We start from the raw sequence: 25,626 nt of genomic DNA, 5'->3' as shown, positions 1-25,626 counted from the left end.
TATTAACTAATAATGTGACAGAAAAAGTTGCCCCGCATTATTTTATTTTTGAATAAAATCATTATTTAACTGGAAATGAAAAAATATAGAACTAAAACAGAAGAGAAAAAATCTGAAAAATTTTTTTTTTAGTCCCTACCTACCAACCCTCTCACCCTCCTTTTCCCCTCCACCCCTTAAATACCAGGAAAACCCATCGCTTATTAGAGGAATCTTTAAAGTGCTTAGAGTTGCGAAAGACATTCAATTCCTATGAATCTTACATATGAAGAGTTTTTTGGGTCGTCAGTCTCAGAATATCGAAATTCAAGATGGCGGATCCAATATGGCGGCCAAAAAATTAAAATGTCTTCAAAATGCATGAATTTTTGTGTTGGGGGTTTTTGTGTCTTTGGGTATTCCATTTGGCGAGTATAAAAATTAAAATGTCTTCAAAATGCACAAATTGTGTTGAGGGTTTTTTTTGGGTCGCTAATTACGATATATGGAATACATCATTTTGAATTTCGTAATTTTGCCTTCAGATTCGTAATCAGAGACCCAAAAAACCCTACTACACAAAAATTCATGCATTTTAGACATTTTAAATTTTTTGTCCGCCATGTTGAATCCGCCATTTTGAAATTTGTGCTTTTGAGACCAGATTCTTGATCAGTAACCCAAAAAACTCTTCATATGTAAGATTCACAAGAATTGAATGTCTTTTGCATCTCTAAGCTCTTTAAAGATTCCTCTAACAAGCGATGGTTTCCCCGGCATTGAAGGGGGTTGGTCCGTTTAGGGTGGACACGATTCAGTATTGCTAGTAGGTACTAAAAAAAATTTTTTCAATTTTTTTCAGCCAAAAATAAATTAGGCCAAAAACCGGCATTAGGGGACCTCCTCCTTTGGCAGACAGCTGTAACATGCCAAACTATGCCTTAATTGTGCCATCTGTTAATAAGAAGTTGAATTAAAATCTCATACCACTGGCCTTCTCCTTTTATTTACTAATAGGGAGGCAAAGAGGCGTTACTTAAAGAAGTTTTCTGTGATAATGAAGGCGTATGATTTGAATTAAATTATGTTTTTAACGAAACTGCATATATGGTCCACATTATCTTTCATTGTAAAATAATATTTAATGATAAAACGCAAACGCCCTATTACATTTATTTGACATACCAAATTTCAATACAGTTCACCGACTTTGATACTGTTGAGAAAAAGTGACCTAAATGTAATTTTTTATTTTTTGGTTATTTCTCTTGTAGAAAAATAAACTGCGAATTTACTTAAAAACAAAAACCCACTGGAAGTCCTCAAAAATGAGGACTTCAAGTATAAATTGGTATATAAGAAAATATTTCTTCATTTTTGACACCACGAATAGCTTAATATTCTCATGTATCACAATACAGTATTGCTTGCTTACAGTATGCTGAAGAAACGATGTGTAACTCAAAGGGAGATCGGCGCGTTTCGGCATTCGGTGTACTTAGGGCTTCGGTTTTTAACGATTTTGGGATGTGTACTGAGAAAGAAAGAACCTGATCGAAAGACATTCATCAGAAAGCCTGACAACATCGGAAGTATATATTTACATACAGATGACGTAATAATTAAAAAGGGTTATCCATTGCTTGCAACCATATCGCTCATTCTCATTCACAGCACACAAGTCGAACGTTCCTTAAACTAAACTTAAAGCTACAAATATTATTTTATCACTACGTTTATTGTATGGTAAAGAGACATTTTAATACACAATCAAACTATTACATACTATTTCTAAACTGTGTAAATAAAATATTATAGTTGGATGGCGATTCATCGTCAGTATTCAATGATTAATATTTTGATTATAAAAATGAATAAAGCGTCATGGAATTGGTGACGATGCGTCGCCAAGATAAATTATTTAGTTGGTTTGTGTACTACTTTCCAGCAGGTGAAGTCTTATGAGTACAAAGCTGTCTAAAATAAAAACTAGAGCACACATCCCAAAGCCACCGTATAAAAACCAACATATAAGACAGAATAATAACAAACATTACGGGAAATCCACAAGGCAGAAGGAACTAACAGATCGAGGCTGCACAAGTTCCGGCTAGACACTACAAGCTTTAAGAGGAATACGTTTCATTCCAAGTTGGACGTTAAACAACTGAGAGGTGTCATCGAACGATAGTTCTGCCGAACTCCTCACTACTTCGGAGAGACAAAGATTTTACCAAGCAACAGGTACCGACACCACTTGAGCCTAGGAGTGTGTATTTGTAACGCATTACTTTAGGAAAAAAAAAAGAGTAGTGTCCAGCCCGTGTGCAGCGAAAGTAAATGGATATGAATTCGGACAGAACATATCATAAAATCAGACGAACTGAAATAGCTTCTACAGCACAATCATTATATGAAAAAATAAAACCAAAATCTCACTACGCCATCATATGTCATATGTTTAGTAATAAAGTCATCAAATTGCACAAATTGTTTTTATATATTATAAGGATGTATATGTATATCATAAGTAATTACATGCATCATATAATAATTACACTGTAAATAAGTAATAAATATGTGAAGAGCCTACACAGCTTTGCTGCTATCAAATCTAAATGTGATATTATTTTATACAGGGTGTTATTCACTAGAAAAGCCCATAGATGAAGTGCAATCAAATGCCCATTAAATCAACTATATTTGTGCCAGTCAAAACGGGTCATATTAACACTAAATCAAACCAAAATCGAGTCCATAACGTGTATGCAATACTATTATCGGTCCAGCAGTTCATTAATTGTAATTTTCCTCAACGTATAACTGTGTAATCAATCCAAGCAACAAATGAAGCAATTGTCTCGATGGTTACAAGGTCACGCGAATGCATTTTGTTTCATTGTCAACAAGATCTAACAGTAAATCAAATCGCCTAATCTTAATAGACTGAAAACTTCTAAGAATATAACCATTTAATAGCATGTTTAAACATGTGTCAGGTGAAATACACAAAATAAGCAACTTAAAACACATGCACGTCTTAATTCAAAGCAAAATTTTTGCAAGATTATTAACTAAAGTTAAGATACATGTAAATCTGCAGTGCTTTGGAACACAAAGTTTACCGCATGAAATTAATCAAAACAAAAAGAAATATTTGTAAATCCATTTCAACTCAACGTTCTGTGGTATACAGATTGTCTCTTTTAAAGGTGTATACCATAAGACCTCCTAACGTCAGTATGTTTAAAAATTAACCTACTTTTGATCGTCTTATGGATGCCATATTGGTAACTGCATTGTACTTGAGGGTGGAAAAATGTCAATTTCATAATTTATTTAATTTAATCACGATTGCCATGAAAAACAATTGAAAATTTTGACTTCCAGTAAGTGGAGTATACACCAAATTTCCGTAATAAAAGTGACATGAAAGAAGTCACGTTTCTAGTTCTTTCAGGAAATTTCAGGAGAGTTTGACTTATCTTTCATTTCCTTTTTATAATTTTAAAGCATTAAAACATGTAATTTTTTGTACTTTAACCATATCTCTTCTCGTTCAGAAGATTCTATGGTGACCATCCTGTATACCAATGAACTGTTATTATTGCAGAAGTCAAATAATGAGGACAAAATTTTTTATATGCAATTCTATTTAATTTAAATAAAAATGGCTTTCGAAGCACTGGTAAAAATTGCTTTGATATCATGTCGATACGAAGGATGAACAAAAATAATTGATCCATGCAACTGCTTGATTAAATGTAACTATCTGGATGGGGAATTGGTAAATCAAGGAAAACTTATTCTAATAAAAAAATATTATCACAGTGGTACTATTTAACTAAAAATTAGTTTTGATAGCAGCTTTCATACCTCTCACTATTACAGAAAGAACGACAGCGATAAAGAATACAGTTTAAGGTTTCGATAATAGATGGAGCATGTCTGATAAATCATAATTAGTTAATTCTGTTTGTAAATATGCTGATAAATTTAAGTATTTGCAATAAATATTTATCTTTCGTATATTTACACTGTAACTAGATGGAAATTTGAAACATATACAGCTAGTTCGAACAGAATTAGTGATAGAAATAGTAAAATGAATAAAAACGATAAAATGAAAAGATGAGGATGACGAGCAAAAAATGTTCTAGTTCTGTGATGCACAGTCTACAGGCTTTTATGTGACCACAACCCCTAAATAGTAAAACAACTCAATTAACAAATATTACAGTAATGTTAGCTACCAAAAAATTTCTGGAAAACATGAAAAAATGAATGAACGTCCACAATAAGTAGCGAAACAACAAACTTATGAACAATAGTTATATGCCAGATTAGTTAAGAATAAGAAATTCAAGACAATACATTTACAAAATTCAAAAGTTATTGCAGCAAGGCCTATTCAAAGTTTGATACACATGCCAAAAATACGAAACGGCAAAAAGAATGATACATTTCTTAAATGAGTTTGCAACAGTCCGTCTAACATATTGCATATTTAATGTTTCGTGTATTATGTTTTGAAAGTCATGTTACGGTTCAGTTCAAGTTAGGACGAACTTTTTATGTGATTATCTTATTCTCTTTTGAACCATTTCTACTTTACCCACCGCTACTTGATTCTGCTCCTAAGGAAACATTAAAAAAAATACATTTTGTTTATACTGTGAAGAAATCTCCCGTCTAACATATGATGCAAAAAATAATCGTTAAATCATAAAATATGGGACAATTTCTATGAATTTTTTTTTTAACTTTTTCTGATAAAACATTTAACTTGATTATAAGGTTATCCGAGGTTGTGAAGATTGTACAATCACAGCATATGTAAATCAGCAAATTCAGACGAGCGGAAATCTTAAGACCACGATTCACTAGCTGTGCATAATAAACAGAATGTATTTAAAAATTTTACAGTTTGGAAATCGTGTTCAAAAAAATTCAAAATTGGTGAAAACGGTGCAATAAGACGATGTACAGCTACTACTAAACTAAACACAAATAAATATATAAACTACATTTAAGAAAAATATAGGTATATATGGCGATAAAAATATTTTGCTGATATGTGCAATACATTTTGAAACTAAAATGTTTCTAACAATTTAGACAATACATTGCGTAATAGTTTCCCCAAAGAAGCATTTAGAAGCATATTTTTTGCTCAAGAGCGTTAATCTTGGAATTATATAATTACCCTATTGGTTTTAAATGTAAAATAATAAAAGCTTGTACTAGGACTCTGAATTAATTTTCATGGATTTACAATAGATGGCATAACTGATGCATTAGACACTTCTGTAACTTTGAAGTGTAAACAAAATTTTTTTCTCATATCGAATTGCGAGTCAACAAAACACCATTTGCGGGGAGTTTTAATTTTCCTGTTTAAGGGGGGAAACCACATTAGGAGGCTGATTTTCGGACGTTCCGCATGAATTTCTTCGAGTGGGACGAATTGATTAGAATTTGATCAAACTTTGACATTATTTTATCAATATTGTGAACTACATTTACAATTTTTTTCAAGTCATTGGTGTTGAAGATGCCGCAGTTATGGTCTGTTGTTCACCGAAGGTCGTTGTATGAGTTGGTTGTTCACGGGACATCCACATGTCCCAATTTTGGTGTAAAAGCAAAATGATTGTTTTCCTTCATTATTAACATGTTTTCTCAGAATATGAACCTTATTGCGGATATAAATTGCGAAAATTAAAGTTTTGACACGTGTTTGAAAAAAATGTATCAATTTTCATCATAAATCATAAAATCATCATAAAAAACACCCTTAAAATTATGACATCATCCCAATTGTTGGTTCATGTCCTTTGTAATTTCATAAAAAAACGTACATTCAATTTTCATAACGGTTGGTTCATTAACTTTTTGAGATTAAGTTCCTGTGAATCACGTGAATAAAAAAAATGTTGTTTCGAGAAAAACGCGTTTGATAATTTCCAAAAACTAGAAATTCGGAGAAAGTTATCAATAATATAGAATACTTTCCGATTGATCAGCGATTCTAGCACCATACAACAGTGCTTCTTCTTCTTCATAGGCATCATTCTAAGCTTACATCTATTCTTTTCTTGCTTAATAAGTGACTAAACTACCTGAACAAGCGCTCCGCCCTACCTGCTATGCACCCGAGCACTTACCCAATGGGCGTTTTGTTTTAGGCTCATAAAATCGGAACAAATGGGAATTACATTTTGAAATTTTCGCAGTTATACTAACAAACTACGCAATAAAAAAAATCCAACGTTTTGAACCTCCCAATGTGGTTTCCCCCCTTTATTTTAAAGAAAAATGCTACTGAAAGTGGTGTTGGAAACTTACGGTGAACATACTCTATCAATAAAAACGTATAAGTATAGATTTTGACGTTTTAGAAGTGGTGATTTTGATTGAAGAAGCTCTGGTCAACCGAAAGAGTTCAAAGAAGAGGAATTAGAAGCGTTACTTGACCAAGAATCATGTCAAATGCAACATGAACTTGCTGAACAGTTTCCAAGTATTTAAATACACTCGGTATGATTCAAAAGCAAAAAAATTGGGTGCCATACGAATTGAAGCCGAGAGATATTGAATGGCGATTTTTCACGTAGGGACAATTACTTCAACGGCAAAAAAGAAAGGATTTTTTCACATCGTATCGTCACTGGCAATGACAAATGGATATGCTGCGATAATCTTAAGCGTAGAAAATTGTAGGGTTTGCCTGGTCATGCATCAACATCGATAGCAAGGCGGAATATTCACGGTTCAAAGCTCGTGCTCTGTATTTGGTGGGACCAGCTTGATGTTGTATACTATGAACTGCTTCAACCGAATGAAATCATCACGTGAACGCTAGCGAAAACAATTGATGCGTTTGAGCCATGCATTGAAGGAAAAACGGCCATAAGTAATTTTTCAACATGACAACACACAAACAAATATTGCTCATGAAGACATAAAATACTTAGAAATGCTGAATTGAGATGTTTTACCCCAACCGTTATATTCACCAGATATTGCTCCAGCGGATTACTACTTGTTCCGATCCATAAAACACGGCCTGGCTAAGTGGGCTTCCAATCTTAGGAAGATACGAAAAATTGGATCGATTGGTAGATAGCATCAGAAGATGCCAGAAAGATGGGAAAAAGTAATGATTAGAGATGGACAATACTTTGAAAAATAATAATGTACAGAATTTTTCAAAGTAAAGCCTTGAATTCACAAAAAAATCCCACAAAATTGATTCAGTCCTAGTATAATTAAAATTTTTAAGATTTTTCAATATTTAATACTTATTATTTAACATTTTGATGTAAAATGTGATGATACCAATTATTAGAGAGATTCAGAACCCTTTATTTGAGAATCGTGTTAACGTTATAATGACATCAGTAAACGCAGACGCATCATCTTAGTACCATATTACCTTAAAAGTGGTTTTGAAACTATAATTTATAACATAACACATTGTCACTAACAAATAGCAAATAAACTGGCTAAAGTGATTAAAAAAATATAGCAAAGTAGTGAGAAAACTATAATTAATTCTTCAAATTAATAATTTCAGTATTTTTAAATTATATACAATTATTATCTATTTTAATACGCTTTCCGGTACAAGTAAATAGTTCTTATTACAGCACTTTTCCATCCAAGGATATCAAAAATTGCCAAATGAGATCAAAGTACTGACAACGGAAGTGAAACTGCTGGTTTACACATGCTGTGGTACGGTTAAGATCTTTTAAGTAGCAACACAATATATTTTGTAGATCGAAAAGATGAAGATTTTATTAAAGTGTATTTTTTTCTATCAATATTTTTGGCAGGTATCATTTTCTAAAAATTACATGTAATATCAAGAAGCAGGTTAATGAAAATTAAAATAAACTAAACTAAATAGCACTGTCTCGTCACAAATATTCAAATATAAATATGTACGAGTATACATAAATATATTTGTCTATCTTCGTGAGATAAAAATGTGAAACGGAACTTAAATTTTCGTCCCACGTGATCGTTTCTAAAGAAAAAGAAAATAAGAATTTCTGCAATAACCGTGACTATTTAATAGCAACATAGCTGGCTCAAAAATATTTTGTCAATATTCATCGTATTGAATGGAATATAACATACCTTCGATCCTCTCTCATTAAATATAATTTCTACATCTAGTATGGGGCCAAATTGCTGAAAAACAAGACCAAATATTATATACTGAATAATTTACTGTAAAAATTAAAAATATATATCACAAATAATTTTTAGCTTCATCTTTCACTGTATTATATGCTACTTTTATCGAGATCCCTAAGACATTATTTTGTTTACTTCCATTACTATAGATTAAAAGGCATTATTTACATCATGCAGTCAACTGATGTGCAAATTAACGAGAATTCAGATACAAGAAGACTTACCCCAAACATTGCCCGGAGGTCCGGGTCTCTAAACCTGAACGGAATGTTTGAGACGTGCAGCCTCTTCGGCTGGTTTTTTGAAGCGTCTGTAGCTGCCTGCGTGGCTGAAGTATTCGAACTCTCCGAAGCCTCCGACGTGGGGGGTTGTACTGTTGTTGAATTTTCAGACTCCTAGTTACAAAAAATATAAAAAACGAATAAAGGATTTTCTAAACACATTTATGAGGGCGGACTGATATTCATTTCGGTTCTTGTAGGGGCCTTAGAACTAACAACGAGAACCAAAATTAATATTAGGGTAGGCCTAGAGGTTTTGAAGAGGGTCCAACAAGGGCAGGTGAAATATTTCTAGTTAAAGCTAAGGAAGTACAATTAGGGAATTGCAAATGCACTGAGCAGTGCTCTCGACTGCGGCAGCAAATCGATTGGCGACCGGAAAAATTCAAAAATACAAGTAACCCAATGAAAATTGCTTGCCTATCATTTTAGTTCTAAATACAAGAACTTTTATTCCAAGCATTGCAGGCCTGCTGGGTTAATTTGTGCTGCTTGCTTGGAATAAAACTTCTTGTGTTTTAAATTAAAATGATAGGCAAACAATTCTATTGAGGGCACTGGCACTGAGCATTTCGCTTTACGCAGTCTATTTTGCAACTTTTTTAAAATGACGTCTATTCCGAAAATCTCAGTATCAGAAAAATTTAATGCCGAAAATTTCGGGACAGAAAAGCGGTCGGTACCAAATCCTCCAAGTGCAATGCATGTATGGTAAATGGTGGCTACCCGGTACATAGTCCACGTTGTAACAACCCAAAAAATCATCATATGGGTTGTGAAAGCCTTGAAACCACTATGACCAATTTATTGTAAATAATATTTGCATTGCCCAATAGAAACTATTTACAGGACAACAATCTAACAGTAAATTAGCAGTAAAATATAATGAAGAGATTACAATATTCAAATAAATAAAAATGTATCTGCGTAGATAATCATATTATTTCAATGGGAAATCAAAATTTACGTAAAGGATAACAGGTACTTCTACTTGTGAGTTTCAGAACAAAACTAAATGTTTGTAAACTCAAAATACTGTTTACCAACACTCGACAAAGTTGACAATCTACATACAAGTAATAAATATATTAGTATGGAGCCTTCATAAATGATTACAAGCCACTTGGCCACTGAGCTTAGGCAACCAACATCTCAAAACTAAAAATCCCTAAGCCATTTGTTGAGGTAGGTCACGCGACTGTCGGTATCCAAACAATTTATGACAGTTTATTTATCAGGATTTATTAATTCCATTGTTTGGATACAGGTCCCTGATCTATCCCAAAAATTTTTTTGAAAGTGTTTTTATTCCACCTACTTCTGAACATTCAATATCTCTAATAATTCATGCAACAACTCAGCATTCATTAATTTTGAACCTATATCTGAATCTGAAACTTTATTAGCTTCCAAAAAATTAAAAAAGAAGATGACATCTGGGCCAGATAATTTACCCTCATTCATTATAAAAGATTGTATATCTGTGTTCGTTGTTCCTTTAAAAATATTATTAACTTTTTAAGAATGGCAACAAAGTGAATTTTGAAAATGATCGTCCTATATCTACCCTTTCCAGCTTTTCTAAAATTTTTGAAATTATACTGTATAATCATATATAGAATGTTATTAGAGATCAGTTAATGGTGGAACAGCACAGTTTTATGATGAACAGGTCTACTGTTACAAATTTGATAGTTTTTATTCAATTTGTATCTGATACTTTAGATAAAGGCGGTCAAGTGGACACTATTTATACAGAATTTGCACAGGCATTTGACAGACTTGATCAGCAAATCCTTTTAGAAGAAACTTGTCGAATTTGGCATTAACAGCAACGCGTTATCACTATTTAAATCATACTTAAATAATAGAGTCCAATTTGTTTTATATAAGTAAGGTTTGTATCACCTATTTTGCAACTTCAGGAGTCCCTCAGGGCTCAGACCTAGGGCCTTTATTATTTCTAATTTTTATTAACGACATTTGTCAAATACTTGACTGCAATAAGCTATTATTTGCTGATGATATGAAAATCTTTACATCGATTTATTCCATTGGTGAATGCTTAATATTACAGAAGTCTTTAACCAATTTGCAAACTTGGTGTTCAAATAACAAATGTAAAATTGTTTCTTACACCAAGAAGAAACTGCCTATTAGTTTTTAATGTTATTACTGACATTGCACTTTCTCGCTATGAAACTGTTAAGGGCCTTGGTGTACTTTTTGATTATAATTTATCTTTTCGAGAACACATATTTATTAAAATAAATGAGGCAGCAAAATCGTATGCCTTTATATTAAGAACATGTAGAAACTTTAGCAACATTAAAACTTTAAAAACATTATATTATTCGTATGTCAGGTCTAAATTAGAATATGGTTGCATCATTTGGAATCCATACTATCACAGTGTTATAAAATCAGTATTGAAAGAATCCAGAGAGTTTAAAATTTGTATTGTATCTGTATTTAGATTAAGTATTTATAATTTTTAGTAGTAATTATTTAGAAATTTAATTGTTTTTCGTTCAGGTTAACTAGCGTCTCTGTGGCACTTAAATTCTAAGGAAAATAGTCTCTCACCTGTGGTATTTGCTCGCACTTGTAGGTGGCTTGGTTCTGCGTGATGGCGGCAGGGCTGCAGGCGATGCTGACGGCCGGCGGCTCCGCCGAGGCAGGTGGTTGCGGGGGCGGCGGGCTGAAGGGCGGGCCGGCGCCCGCTGTGGCCGCCCCTGCCGGCGGCGGCAACAGGGGCACGGCCGGCTTGTCGTCGGCCGGTTTGACTTCCCCGTTCTGGGCAGGAAACGCGGCCGGCGTGGCCGCGCCGAACGGCGTCGTCATACCCGTCTGGACCATGTGCTACAAAAAAAAATTATTAATCAATTGAATACACCAGGTGACCCGAGTCGCAGGGTCACCCTTATAATAGCTGTGACATAAAATTAGCAACAAATGAATAAATTCCGTACGCAACCTTATTTTTCTATTCTGGTTTAATTTTCGAAATTTAAAAGGAACACCCTATACATTGTTTCTGCTTGCTTCCGTTCAAATTTATATTTTAAACACTTCTAAGTTGTTTTAGTTAAAATTTATTTCGTTAAAATCAATATTTTTCATTTTTTTATCTATCTAGAGTGCCTGGAAAGCAGCCAAATCACTTCATTTTACAAATAAATGTACCAGAAAAATTAAATTTTAAGCAGGCGACGGGAAATCTTACATTTATTTTATGGTTACTTAAATATTGCTAAAGTGGTTTTTTCTAAATAACTGTTTCCTAATTCAGCGAAGATAAAGGGTTAATAGGTCTACTAAATTAAACCTAAATTTATGTATAGGTCTCTTTCTAATGCAGTCAATTAAATATAAATGGAATGACATAACTGGTATGTCGTTAATATCAATTGAAATAGTGTTAGTGAATGTAAATTGAACACAAGATATTCAAGATCCGGCTCGAAGGACCACAAATGTTGTTACTGCTTGATAATTCAAAATGACACAAAAAATTGGAAAACGTGGCTTGTTTTTTTTCTCAAAAACCTTTTTATGTAAGAAAACTGTGGATATAAACGGTAATGTCTTAATCTCTTAAGTTTTTTAAGGAAAAAAATTTCGAAATTGAAAATGCTCAAAGTATAGGATAGGAACATACATAAAAATACATATATGTTTGGAAATGATCGGGGTTTCAGTATTTTTCTACTTACTAATAAGACACTTTTTTCTTTGGATTGTGAGGGTCTATCGTTTTGTGTTTTTGACATATAAGGCTTCAAAAATGATTGCTATTTCAACAATAATTTTCTAAAAAAAACAATATATTCCGTTTAGATTTCTTACGGGTTTTCAAGGGCAGTAAATACCTCAGATTATTAGTTTTCAACTGTGTATGATCCCTCTGATACTTTTTTTGACATAATTTCTTTGAAGTTATTTCTTGAAAAAGCACTTTTTACAATTATTCTGTCTTGCAATTGTAAAACTTGAAATTATGTTAAAAAATTCTGATTGCTTTGCAAGAGTTTTGTTGGGAATTTTGTTGAAAAAATGACTTCGTTTACGACGAAATGTCGTTGTGTTAGCTCCTGTATTTATTGTACCTTTTTCCAACCCACCCTGTATAAATTATGTATAAAATCCCCTAATTTACTTGCAAGCAAGAACTACGTGATGTGACGAGGAAAGTTCTGTACATATAAAAAAAGGAAGAAAAGAAAGCTCTTAAAACGCACTGGCCACTCAAGGCCATCAAGTCGATGGGTGTGTGCTGGGAAAGCGCTCGCAATGATGAAAAGTGGAGCAGAAAACGCATTGGTTAAATTAATCAATGTAATAATCTCGACATACGGGTCCTGTATCTGTGAAACTGACGGAACGACCGACGGCTGTTAATGGAATAACCATAAAATTATTATTGTTATGAACAGCGAGGCAAATGAATTTCAGCACGATCCTTGTGTACAAAATTATTACGGACAGAAAATTAAAAAGCTTCATTCGCAAATATCATTGGCGGTGAAGTAGGCGACCAAATCAAAAGTTTATTTTTATTTTACAAAAAGTTAAAATAATAAATAGAATGATGTACACTTTTTGTTTCCCAATTATTTCTAATTTTATTGCCAGTGTTTTTCTTTCTTTTCTGAAAACTACATATTTTTTATTTTATTCCTTTTTTTGTCACATCATGTGGAGTCACTTTCTGCAGTATGTTTGTTCACTATATTTCTTAATTAGAATACAAAATGATAGTTCTAAAGCCACAGAAACACGCATTGACCATTAAAATTATAAAAACATTTTTGTAACACCCTATACGTATATTGAACTATCTTATGAGAATTTTTCGCGAGTTCCTGTTTGATCAACCGTAACCAGAAATCAGCTACCGGTGCATTTTCGTGTAATAGCGGGAATTGGGGAATACAAGAATAAGCTACACTTATGTCATCAGTATCTATAAAACGGGAACTGGTTTTCTTACAGGTGTCTAGTGGTGAGTTATATACTAGCGGTTATTGTCTCCATGATTGTGACAATGTGACATAGCAAAAGTAAGGTTAAAGTAAAGATACATAGCCAAACCCAAACCACGCAAAAGAGAAAACGAAAATGGAATCGGAAAACGAGGAAAACGTTCAAATTACTTTGAATTATTTAGACGATTATACATACAGTCCTTAAAGATTTGCAAGCAACTAATATTTTGTTGAATGGCTTAATCAAACATGCAGTATCATTTTCTATTACTGTTTTCAACAGTTTATGAAATGTTTCTTTCTTCATATGAAATAACAGGAAAAATACGTGTTCTTGGTATCTATCCAACCAAATGTGAGGGCCAATTAATTACATGGCGGATATGTTCTCTAAATTTTATATACAATTTTCTGCGGTATTACTGCCTTACGAAATTGTTCCCAATTTCCACAGAGATATAGAAAAGGAAGTCTTCAGAGTAAAAATTTAAAAAAAAACATTTTTTCGAAAAGTTCGAAGAAAAACATAACCTGAAAACGAAAAACAAACATACAACCGGTTACCGCGGAATACCACCTCATTTTCGGCGAAGTTTGCTTTGAGAGCAAACAAGAGTAAACAATTTTTGTTCAGTGACAAGGAGGGGATGAACCGCTAAGTTTCTGACGGTCATCAACGGGAACTCGCGAAAAATTCCTATTAGTATCTAAAATTAAATAAACTACAAAAGGAGGGGTATAACGGTGAGCAAATGTCGGTAAATTCACACCCGACAGGCCATAGATGAGAGAATGTGGCAGACTCGCATGAAAACCTAACCACTAATTTCCCCGCATTAGCTTATTCCGCATTGTGACGTCAGAGAACATTTTGTGGGTTCATAGGAATATTGACACTTCTTTTGCCATGTAAATAATTTTTTGTTATGTAAAAGTTTACAGATTATAAGGCTATTTTTAACCATTTTATGACGTTTAAACAAAATTTAATATTTTGTGATAGGAATTTGAAAAAAAAAATTATGAAAAAATAAACTTTACTTAAGAACGACATTGTAGCGCTTCTTTTTCCCACATTTTGTTATTTAAATCTGTCGATTCGAGGAACGCTCTGCCATTAAACACCACCGACATGACGGATCGCCAGGGGAAATTTAATCTTATTTATAGAATTCAATTCCAGGTTATTTCACTTCTGAGGCCAACGTCGAAACGGGTCTTAATTTAGCAGCGCGAGTGTCGAGGGGCAGAGCTCGTTAAGATTCGCGACAAAGGATTAGCCGTAAATAAATCCACGGCATTTGCATATCCGGAGGCGAACATTCCCAGTGCAACAAGAAAAAGAGGAAAAGCGACGGCCGCGAGATATTTCTGGAAACGGCTGGAAGGCGTCGCGTGCCTTCGTCGACGAGTTTTGTCACTGTCGTCGGTGACTGGCGCATCCGCCAGAAAATATAATCCACGCTTTATTGACAAGTGTAGTCGGACTGGCCAGTCCTGCTGACGAGTGACTCGTTTCGGAAGGTCTTTACTGGATGTCTAAGTCTCTACTTAATGTCTAAAATTTTCGGAAAAAATATGAGGAGAAAAATTAGAAAAATATGGGAAATTAGGAAAAGTTGAACTATTATTTACAATCCAGGACATAAATAATTCTAATCACTTTGCTTGCATGATAGAGGACATGAAAATGAGCAACTTTTATGAAGCAACTGACAGCTTAAATACTTCTGTTTTCGAGAAAATTAATTGAGAAAATTATCCATAAATGTAAGCCGACCCTGTGCATCTTGTGCACGTGCGTTATGTGTTGCAGTATTACTTGGTCGGCGTATAATAGTATATTACGTAATAAGTGTTGTAAAAAGCATTTTACCTACGACCACTACTATAATGTAAGATTCATATTACGTACGGTAAAAAAATCGCACAGTTTTCCTAGCAACCGCCTAGCAACGGTCAATACAATACTGTTTGTATTGACCGTTGCTTGGCGGATGCTAGGAAAACTGTGCGATATTTTTACCAAGCTGTGCGATTTTTTTACCGTATGATGTAAGAGGAATCTTGCATTGATCGCAGACGGTGTGTTTTTAAGCATTTAAAGTAGTGGTCGTAGGTAAAGTATAGTACGTAATACGTGCTGTAATGCAATTACGCACTCATAGAATTACGCACTCGCCGCTACGCGTCGTCGTGCGTAACTTTTCCATTCGTGCGTAAAATGCTTTTTACAACACTTATTACGTAATATACTATTACGCACGAATGGAAAAGTTACGCACGACGCCGCGTAGCGGCGAGTGCGTAATTCTATGAGTGTGTAATTGTATTACACCACGTATTACGTACTATACTTTACCTACGATCACTACTTTAAATACTTAAAAACACACCGTCTGCGAACAATGCAAGATTCCTATTACGTCGTACGGTAAAAAAATCGCACAGCTTGGTAAAAAAATCGTACAGTTTTCCTAGCAACCGCGTAGCAACGGTCAATACAAACAGTATTGTATTGACCGTTGCTAGGCGGTTGCTAGGAAGACTGTGCGATTTTTTTACCGTACGTAATAGGAATCTTACATTGATCGCAGACGGTGCGTTTTTAAGTATTTACAGTAGTGGTCGTAGGTAAAATGCTTTCTGATCAAGAACTAGCAGATATGGTGTTAATTAATGTACGGAGAATGACAGTATAATTTAAATGAAACTTGTCGTTTTGCGTATTTGCATGTATGCGGACTAATTTTGACCGTCGTTTTTAAGCATGTTTATTAGCACTTTATGGAAACAACTTTGAACAATGTTTGTACAGCATATCGTATATTGGTAAGTAATTCGTTTAATTTTGTGTTGCTTTTAAACGAGATTTGAATAAATTTCAGCATTTTCGAACACACAATTTAAACCGTCAAAACCGTCATCAGCGCTTTCGCACTGGGGCGCGCGGCAACTTCGATATCAAAGGTACAGCTGGCTGCCACACCACGGACGGCTTTAAATCTGTTTAAACTGTGTGAATTTTTTTTTTCAATTTGAAACGTAATGTTTTAGATCATGAGTTGCTTATTTTCGTGTCCTTTATCACCATTTTCAAGGAACGCGCTTATTTCAGAAACACCCTGTATTTAATAAATATACTTAAGAATTATTACAATAAAACATCAGACCATCTCCGCTTTTAGAGAAAAATACATATTTTGAATATGTTCATGATGTCCAAGAATACGTTGTTGTGGAGGCATTCAGAGGCATCCAACATGTACTCAGATAACTCAGAGTGAGACAAAGACTCTGAATTTGTTGTTTGTTGTTTAGTTATGAAACATTCAATTTTTTTCAATTTAAATAAAGCATTAAACTTATTTGCGTTTTGTTAATTTGTGCTGAAGCTCAACTAACTTAAAACTTGAAAGGGCCCCTTCACGAAATTTCCTTAATCATAGGCAGTCCAACACTGTTGACAAAAACAAAGCAAATATGGAGAGTATTGAAAAAATAAGTGAAATATCTCGCCAAAAATAATATAAAAAGTTCTAAAGTGTTACATGGTTCGAATGTACAAATATTACTTCAATTACACTGCAGGAAAGAGGTATAGTCTTTCCGATCTCAATTGAAGAACCAAGATGTTGGCAGCACGTACCAGGCCAGGTTCGGTCGCTGACACAACAACTCGCCACTGAAATATTCGAAAAACTTGTTTCCATTTTTATTTAGACATACCCATATACAGGTCTAGTCGCCCAGTTGAAGAATGAGCGCGCGGACAAACGCGGCACAAACACAGCCGCACTGGGCGACTGGGCCATAAATTTCAGTTGTTGACAAATTTCCCAGCAGTGCAGTACAGCAATGCGGAATTTGGTGTAATTCAGGTAATTTTAATTTATTATAGGCACCTTCTATTAATCATTCATATTACAATTGCAAAAGGGAAAAATAAGAGGGATATTTTGTTTACGAATATTATTACAACATGGCATTTTATTATTATATTATTATTATATATAAATAATAAAAATATGTTGTTGGTCAAATGAACATATAATCGAAATTTTCTACACATTAGGTGTAGATTTGTATATACGAGTATATACAAATTATTATAATTTTTTAGGGACGCCTATGAAACTCATTAAATTTTATTGCTAGACGTATTTATACATGTTTAACTGACTTCAGAAAAAACTATACCAATAACTTCAGCCCCATATCAGAAATAAACCATGATTCGCATCTAAAATCGTCCCTTTGTGCGCAAAATTAGTGGGATGAGAAGCTTCCACATTACGCCGAGAATACAGAGAAGTACATAACTTATAATCTTGAGTAAACGAATGTTTGTTGAAGACTCCACAGGTGGAAATTTTTTTAGTATTAAGGTACTGTTACCAACTAACATCTCTAACCTATTATTATTAGGAATAATAGATATACGCGGCTTGAAAATCCATATAGTCCATCTGCCTTTACGTGAGAGTGACAAAGTAAGTCATAGAAATCCGTACGATAAACAATGATGGCTATGTTGAAGACGTTTCATAATCTGAATAGGCATTAGGCAATAGGATGCGTTCGGTTAGAGTTAGAAGTTCAGATAATGAAATGTCACCATAGCCATCCTTGTCTATCGCATTTTACTTTCTCGCTCTCATGTAAAGGCTGATGGACCCTGTGTATACAAAATATTGATAAAAAAGAACATAAAATTGTAAAACGATATAATTTTTCATTGGAAACATAATAATAATGTTAATAAAAATAAGATTAAGGAAAAAAGGAGAAAAATTAAATTAAAAATACAATAACAGATATAATTATATTCAGGTTTGAATGTATTTACCATCTATTTTTGTTTCTATGTATAAATAAGTAATAAAGACAATACAAATTAATTAAAATGTAATTGTAGATTATTTTCCGAAAGCGAAAAAACGTAAATTATCCATAAATTTATTTGTCAATAGCATATCTAATTTTAGTGACGCGAGCTCGATTCGTTCATTCCAAGAACGTTACTGTCTCGTTATACGGAATATAAAATTGAATTTTTAATCTCCAAAACAAAAACTTCTATTTTTCTTTAAATCTTCAGCATAAAACAGTTCTAAGAGCTGATATGTTGATAATGTTTTAATCATGACGGTTTTCTTTTAATACATGAAAAGGTAGACAATTTTTTCGAATAACCATGAAATATTGAATAAATTCAACCAACTTTTGAAGCGTAAGGCAGACTTGTTAATTAAAGTGATTAGCAACAGTTATATCTTGTTTAAACATTTTTATTATAAGTAATTAAAGAATTAAACAACATTTAATTTGATTCAGTTTCTTGCAAGCGTAAATAATGACAAGACCTACATTGTTGCACTATTATAGAAAAATAAAACAACATCTATATTTTCACACATATTACTTCTTAAAAATACATATACCTACTCTACTATTAGCTCTCATATTTTTATTTTATTGTAAAGGTATCAAACTATTTCAAACAAATTTAAACATTTTTCTAAAATAATAAAATACGGTGAGGTGTAATGATGAAAAATTAGGCATAGGTTTCTCATATCGAAAAACATTTGTTCGATTTTATTTTAATTTTGTATTTCTTTCCTATTAAGCTAATTTAGTTTTTTTTATTCAAATTTCTCGACAAAAACAATAAAACACATTTTGATATCTATAGTCATTCAATTACTCAATTCAATGTACTTGTATATTTTAATAAGTATTTGCCGGTTACAGTAATCATCAAATGTGTTGTAAATTGGATGACGCCATCAGCCATGTGTCCACATGCCGGCCCCATTTAACTTTGCCATGGTCTCGGCTCGGCACATCTGCGAAAAACATGAGATCCGAGCCCTATCACTTAATTGGTTTAATGCGAATTGTTGCTGTGATGATAAAATTGTCCTCTACATAATATAGTTCGTCACTGCTGGTGCATTATTATCTAATGAAGTATAACTAAGGCGATATGAATCGAGCATGGTATTGAAGAGATGCTGCATAGTTAAATTGACCAGGGGACGGTGTTAATTAGTGAAACGTGTAATATAGATTCAAAATTTTAAGAAAAATTGGTCGTTGGAAAAAAACTTTCTTTTTCCCAAGAAAAATTGAAAGAAAATGGGAAAATCACATTTGTTAAAGTCTAGGCCCAAGCCGCCAAATTTGCCAATAGAAATAACATAATATGATACAGGGTGTTCAGGATATGGTGGGCAATCTGTCGGATATGGACAGACCTTGCAAAAATAAAGTCATAGGTTCATATATTTTTTTTATTCGGACCATACTCACCCGGTAGATTTATTAGCTCTTGAAGTTGAGAGTTGAAATACGATTTTTCGTTGTAACTTTTTTCTTTCTCATTCAATTTGGATAATTTTTGGGTAGTCATTTTAAAAAATGCCTAGGCAAATTGTAAAATGGTGTGTAAATAGAATTTGACTGAAAATTTTAATCGTTTTACCAATAGCTACTTTGGAGGCCCGAGGACAAAGCGCAGTTTTGACTCCCAGACAAATTTAAAGACGTACTTTTTAATTTTTGTCGCCGTTTTTAAGCGAAAAGGATATACTTGTTTGTTATCGATACAACGAACTGTTTTATAAATATACATAGTCGGTTTTAACGATATGCTATACTATTTTCGACTATTATTATTTGTGGCATTTTCAGTAACTTTTTTTTATTTGACTGGATATTTGTGCTACACTGAAAAAAAAAAAATAGTAAATAACCCCGTACGCCAAAAGGATAAGTCAAATGGTTGATTTTATAAATTTAATTTTTCCTAACAAGACAATTTACGTGTCGAAAAACTCTTGTTTCCCTGCTCAAACAGACTTAAAAGTCAAATATAACAGTTTCAAAAACAAACAGAGACTGTACCTATCAACAAACTGATTACATTTGCAGAAACTGCTCAAAAATATAGCTTTTACCCAAAAATTACCCAAATTTAAAAAAAGTTATAACAATATGTATATCGATTTTCAGTCCTCAATCTCAAGAGATAATAACTCTAAGGATCCTATAAAAAAATAAACTTGTGACGTTATTTTTTCTCTCTGAGATTGGTCACCATTTCCGGAAGATCCTGTATAAAAAACAAAATTTAGAAAATTGAATAAAAAATTATAAGACTAGGTTATCAAGTAGTATTTGTTTTTGCATTAATTATATTTAGACAATCGTTTTTAGTTTTTATTTTGGATAATTATTATTAATTAAGATTACTCTTTTAGTATGACGTCACATATTTAGGCAACCTGCAACATATTGTTATAGATGAAATTGTACACCCCGAATCTGACCAATGCGTACTATTTACATAGACAGGTACTATAAAAATGAACAACTTCAAATTAATTTATTTTTACAAGGATTTGGAAGTATTGAATAACAACTTATGTTTCGTAAAATAGATACACTAATATGCTTAAAACTTACAAAAAAAAACGATATAAAAGAATATTCCTAAATTTAAATAAAGTAAAAATTTAACATTTACCGTGTTACTCCTAATGCGCATGCTCGGAAAGAATAGCCTCACAGTCAGGTGTGATCTTTTTGATAAGTCATCGCTGTCATCATTAGCTTATTTTCTCTTGTTTTGTTTAATCTTGGCATTTTCTAGTTCTACTAAGTATTTTTATTGTTTTTCTTGGTGTTGTGCTGTGTCAGTGTGTTTATCGGGTGTTTTTTCTTCAAGTGGTTTATTATAGACTCGTAACCATAACCAAATTTTCTTGAATGATATCCTGTTGCGAGGCTATTTCCCTTACACGAAATTATCCTTAATACGCATGTTCAGTAACATTGATATAATTTTAATTTATTAATTACTGTAAAAGTCAATAAAGTTCTATAAATTTAAATATATAAAATCTATAATTCTTTTAGTTTGTCAGTTGGGGTTTGAAACTTCTTAAATATTTCTAATATTGCTAGAATATCGCGATATTTAAGGTCATGACAAAGAAGATACTTTTTTGGCACTTATTTCCAAAGTACATAAGGTCGAAAATCGATCTAGTTTATTTGATTGGATTAGCTTAATACTTCGTCTTTTTTATTGAAAAACACATTTTTTTCTTAGTCATAGAGAATTAATTTTTTTCCTTTTCGTTGTTCACTCATGAAAAATTATGATTTTGTTTAGTTTTGCTATTTTAAATATCTTATTTAATTTTTGTTAATTTGAACTCCACTAAAAGTATAGTACGAAAAATATTTTAACAGTATTTTCTAAAATGTTTCATTCATTTCTTTATTTTTTTTTTTAATTTTTCCAATTTTTCTATTTTTTTATTATTGTTAACCTCATTATTTTTGCGCGACATACTGTTCAAATATTATTTCTTTATTGCAACGCTAGACAAACGCTCTTTGGCCTGGACGAAATGAACTCGTCAATAACGAACACGGTCCCCCAGGCCGTTGGTGGCCGACTAGATTGAGGAAGCACCCCGAGTAATTCACTTCCGGCGGGCTATGCACGTCCATCCGCAATTTCCATCCACATCGTCTGATTATTCCAATCAGAAACGTCGCCGCTACGTGCATAACATATCATTCGGGTACGCCATGGCCGGTATGACGTCGCTTTTCCATGATTGGAATTTCAAGCAGGTACGGATATGCGTTGGAATGCTTCCTCTCGGCATCATGGACTGCCAATGGTCTAAGATCTAAGATCTAGTTGCTAGGGCGTTGCTTTAAACTACGAATTAACGGAATATTTTTTAGAAATTTTGCGAAGTTATCTCAATGTTGCAGTTTTTTCCGAATATTATCTTTTATAGTGCAAAATGTTTCATATAAGTACTGGGTTTAAACCTAATACTTCCTTATCTGCTTTTGGTGCACCTCAAGGATCCAACCTTGGGCCCATTCGTTTTACTTTATTTATCAATGATCTATCTCTAACATTAAAATATTTAATAATTGGTTAATTGAGGAATGGTGTTTGGAAAATGAGTTCCCAATTAATGTTAATAATTGCGATTACATTTAAATTTTTTTATCTAACTATTTTCTTAAAGCTATAACTCTTAAACGATGCATTAATGTTAAAGATTTTGGAGTTATCACGATTAAAAAATTTTCTTTCTAGAATCACATTCATCACAAATGGTTAGTTAATACTGCTTATAAAACATTATTATTTGTTATGAGCATCTCTTCATCTTTGGACAATATTGCTACTTGAAAATCCCTCAATTTTTTCCATTATGGGTATCATCACTGTACGTAAATTCAATATTCAATATTACATATTAGAAAAGTATTTGAGAATTTGTCATACTTCTTTTTTTGTCCTATAAATGAAATATTTCAGTTGGGCAATAAATGTATTACTTAATATTATATTTTGTTCATCATTCATTGGAATATCTCAAAATAATATAATAAAAACGTGGGGGAAAATGCTTACAAAACTATTGAAAATAAAAACAATAACGAATACATTGAAAATTCTAAAAAAAGAACACACAATCCTACTGTATGAAAATACATTCGTGCTGTGCCAAGAAATAATGAATCGAATAGACGAACTTTTCTTCCAAAGATTCGTTTGCATGAGCGACGTTTGACTTTTTTGTACATTAAAAAAAAGGAACTAGCATCAGTTTAGAATGGGTAATACAAGCCAGTCCAACTTTTTTTCATCACCGGTAGACAGAATGCTACGAGCAGAATTCTAAATTAAACGATTGATGAGGATATTGTGCCCCGGGGAAATGTCAGGACCGTACTGGCCAAAAAATTCGAGAAAACACACCGTCATATTTGATAATAAAAATATTTGCAATGTCCAAGTTTGGGGTTCGTTTTTGCCAATGTAAATACTTGTTGGATCTCATTTTTGTTTGATTACAAATTGTTCCTTTATTTTGCACATATAGAGAATCTACGCATGAAATAACGTCAGAATACTTACGGAAACGAGGTGAAAATCCCATTACAATTGTTATTTTACTCAAAAGAGTAAAACATGAATAAATATTTTTAAATTGCCAGTGTTGCGAGAAACAACTACTCCGCGGGCTATATGCCCCGACCGGCATTGAATTACACTCGCAACACCCAATAAATATCTTAAACTTTAATTGCAGCAGAAAAAAAGTGACATAAATCTACTTCACAAAAATTACACAGGCCGACAAAATTTCAAAAAAAAAATTCCAGAAATCAGACAGTACGCTTCCGAAGGCATTTGGCGCGCTGAATCCGAATCTGGCCTCAGAATTGATCCATCACCCTAGGTTTCCGAGATATTCTAACCTAAAAGTGTAAAAAACACGTACTTTTGCTATATTCAAGGTTATGTAACTTGGCGAAAAAATTTTTATTTCTCAAAACTTAAAACATCATTGGAAACGACTATCTTTCCCCTTCAAAATGCATTTTTTTATTTGGAAAAAGCTCTATTTTTCGCGGAGATATCGTCAATTTAAGATATGGCAATATAGCCAGTATGGCTATATTATTACATCATGGCTAACCCCATAACACTGAGCGCTGCTAGCCCTAATTGTTAGGAACGTTAACCCCAAGCCCTATAACCCCACAACACTAAGCGGAGCGATCCCTCATCGTCAGGAAGGTTAACTTCAAGCCCTATAACCCAATAACACTAAGCGCTGCGAGCCCTAACCGTTAGGAAGGTTAACCCCAAGCCCTATATGTCTGGAAGGTTAATCCCAAGCCTTATTGGGTTGTTGGGTTATTTGGGTTATTGGGGTTAACCTTCCTGACATATAAGGCTCGTAGCGCTTAGTGATATTGTGTTATAGGTCGAGCCATGGTAATAAGGTAGCTATACTGACCATCTTTAATCGACGATATCTCCGCGAAAAATAAAGCTTTTTACAAATAAAAAAATGCGTTTTGAAGGGGAAAGATAGTAGTTTCCAGTGAAAATTTTTCACCATGTTACATAACCTTGAAAATAGCAAAAATACGTGTTTTTTTGCACTTTTAGGTTAGAATATCTCGGAAACCTAGGGTGATGGATCAATTCTGAGGCCAGATTCGGATTCAGCGCGCCAAATGCTTTCGGAAACGTAGTGTCTGATCTCTGGAATTTTTTCCTTGTTGGCCTGTGTTATTTAATACTCTAGACCTAGTCCGACCCTGTGGCGTGGCCCCCTCCGTTTTATACACATCCGCTGTCGCACCATTCCATATTCAACTCGGGTTCACCTTGGCATCCTCTCGAACCTATGTCTCAAATATTTATAAGGCAGAGCTGCCAACTCGAATAGACGAAATGGCCCTTTATAAGAGTTTACATCGAAAAAACAGAGGGGCACAAACGAAACGCAGTAAATAAATAACTAGAGAATACCCATATATTTCAAGGGGTACGTAATTTATAGAAGTACCTACATTGAAAATGTTTTTTTCTTATTCTGTACCACTTTAATCTTGCAACAAAAACATAACAGTAGCGACTTCTCTTCAGACGGAAAAATGAAAGGATAAACTAAATAGTACTCAACGTACGAGCACATTTATAACTCTGATAAGGCAAGCTTAGACTCTATTAATTGCCGGTATCTTTAATTAGACTTTTTTCGTTTTATTAGTTGGCACAACTATTAATCTAGCTTTCCTATCTCTATTTGTTTAACAAAACGGCATGTACACAGAAATTAATCTAGTAAATAACTTCCTGGGTGGTGCGTTTTCTCTAATTACAATCTGGTCACGGCAATCAAGATAAATTCTCGCATTAGGATTATTAAAATTACTTGTACTGATGAGATAAAAAAAAGGCTGTTCCCCGAGCGAATCGCACTAAATTTAAAAGAGGGAAATACAAATAAACGAAGTTAAATTTGAATTTGGCGCCGAAAATATATCAATGACGTTATCTGACACAAAATCAATCCATTTTCGCAATTTTAATTTTGTCTTCAATTGACAATGCTACTGTATTCAACGGTACTATTCTTTCCTATTTTTTATATCGATAAACCTAATAGATTCAAAACGTAAAAAACGTAGCCGCAGTAAACAATCAATAAAGAAGGGCCAAACAATGTTGTAAAGTCGGTAAGGCTAACTGTGAACGACGAGTGATGACTTACGAGTATATTTTGCGAATATAGTCTTTATTTTATTTGATAGGTTGTTTG

The 25,626-nt window shown here is 33.3% G+C and overlaps 1 protein-coding gene across 2 annotated transcripts in view; it reads right to left on the bottom strand.

Moving 5' to 3' along the window:
• LOC108903600 (RNA binding protein fox-1 homolog 1-like) overlaps positions 1–25,626 on the bottom strand; it is a 120,305-nt gene that overhangs the window by 11,948 nt on the left and 82,731 nt on the right. For both annotated transcript variants that reach the window (XM_023457470.1, XM_018705829.2), the window contains exons 2-4: positions 11,055–11,330; positions 8,412–8,582; positions 8,128–8,181 (exon numbers count right to left, since the gene is read on the bottom strand). In XM_023457470.1, coding sequence (XP_023313238.1) covers positions 8,128–8,181; positions 8,412–8,582; positions 11,055–11,330 — 501 coding nt within the window. The remainder of the gene's footprint in view (positions 1–8,127; positions 8,182–8,411; positions 8,583–11,054; positions 11,331–25,626) is intronic.

The sequence above is a fragment of the Anoplophora glabripennis genome, unplaced genomic scaffold, assembly GCF_000390285.2.
Source record: "Anoplophora glabripennis isolate ALB-LARVAE unplaced genomic scaffold, Agla_2.0 scaffold127, whole genome shotgun sequence".
Classification (NCBI taxonomy): Eukaryota; Metazoa; Arthropoda; class Insecta; order Coleoptera; family Cerambycidae; genus Anoplophora; species Anoplophora glabripennis.
Note: the sequence above shows the minus strand (reverse complement) of the source record. Positions and strands in the feature narration are given on the sequence as shown.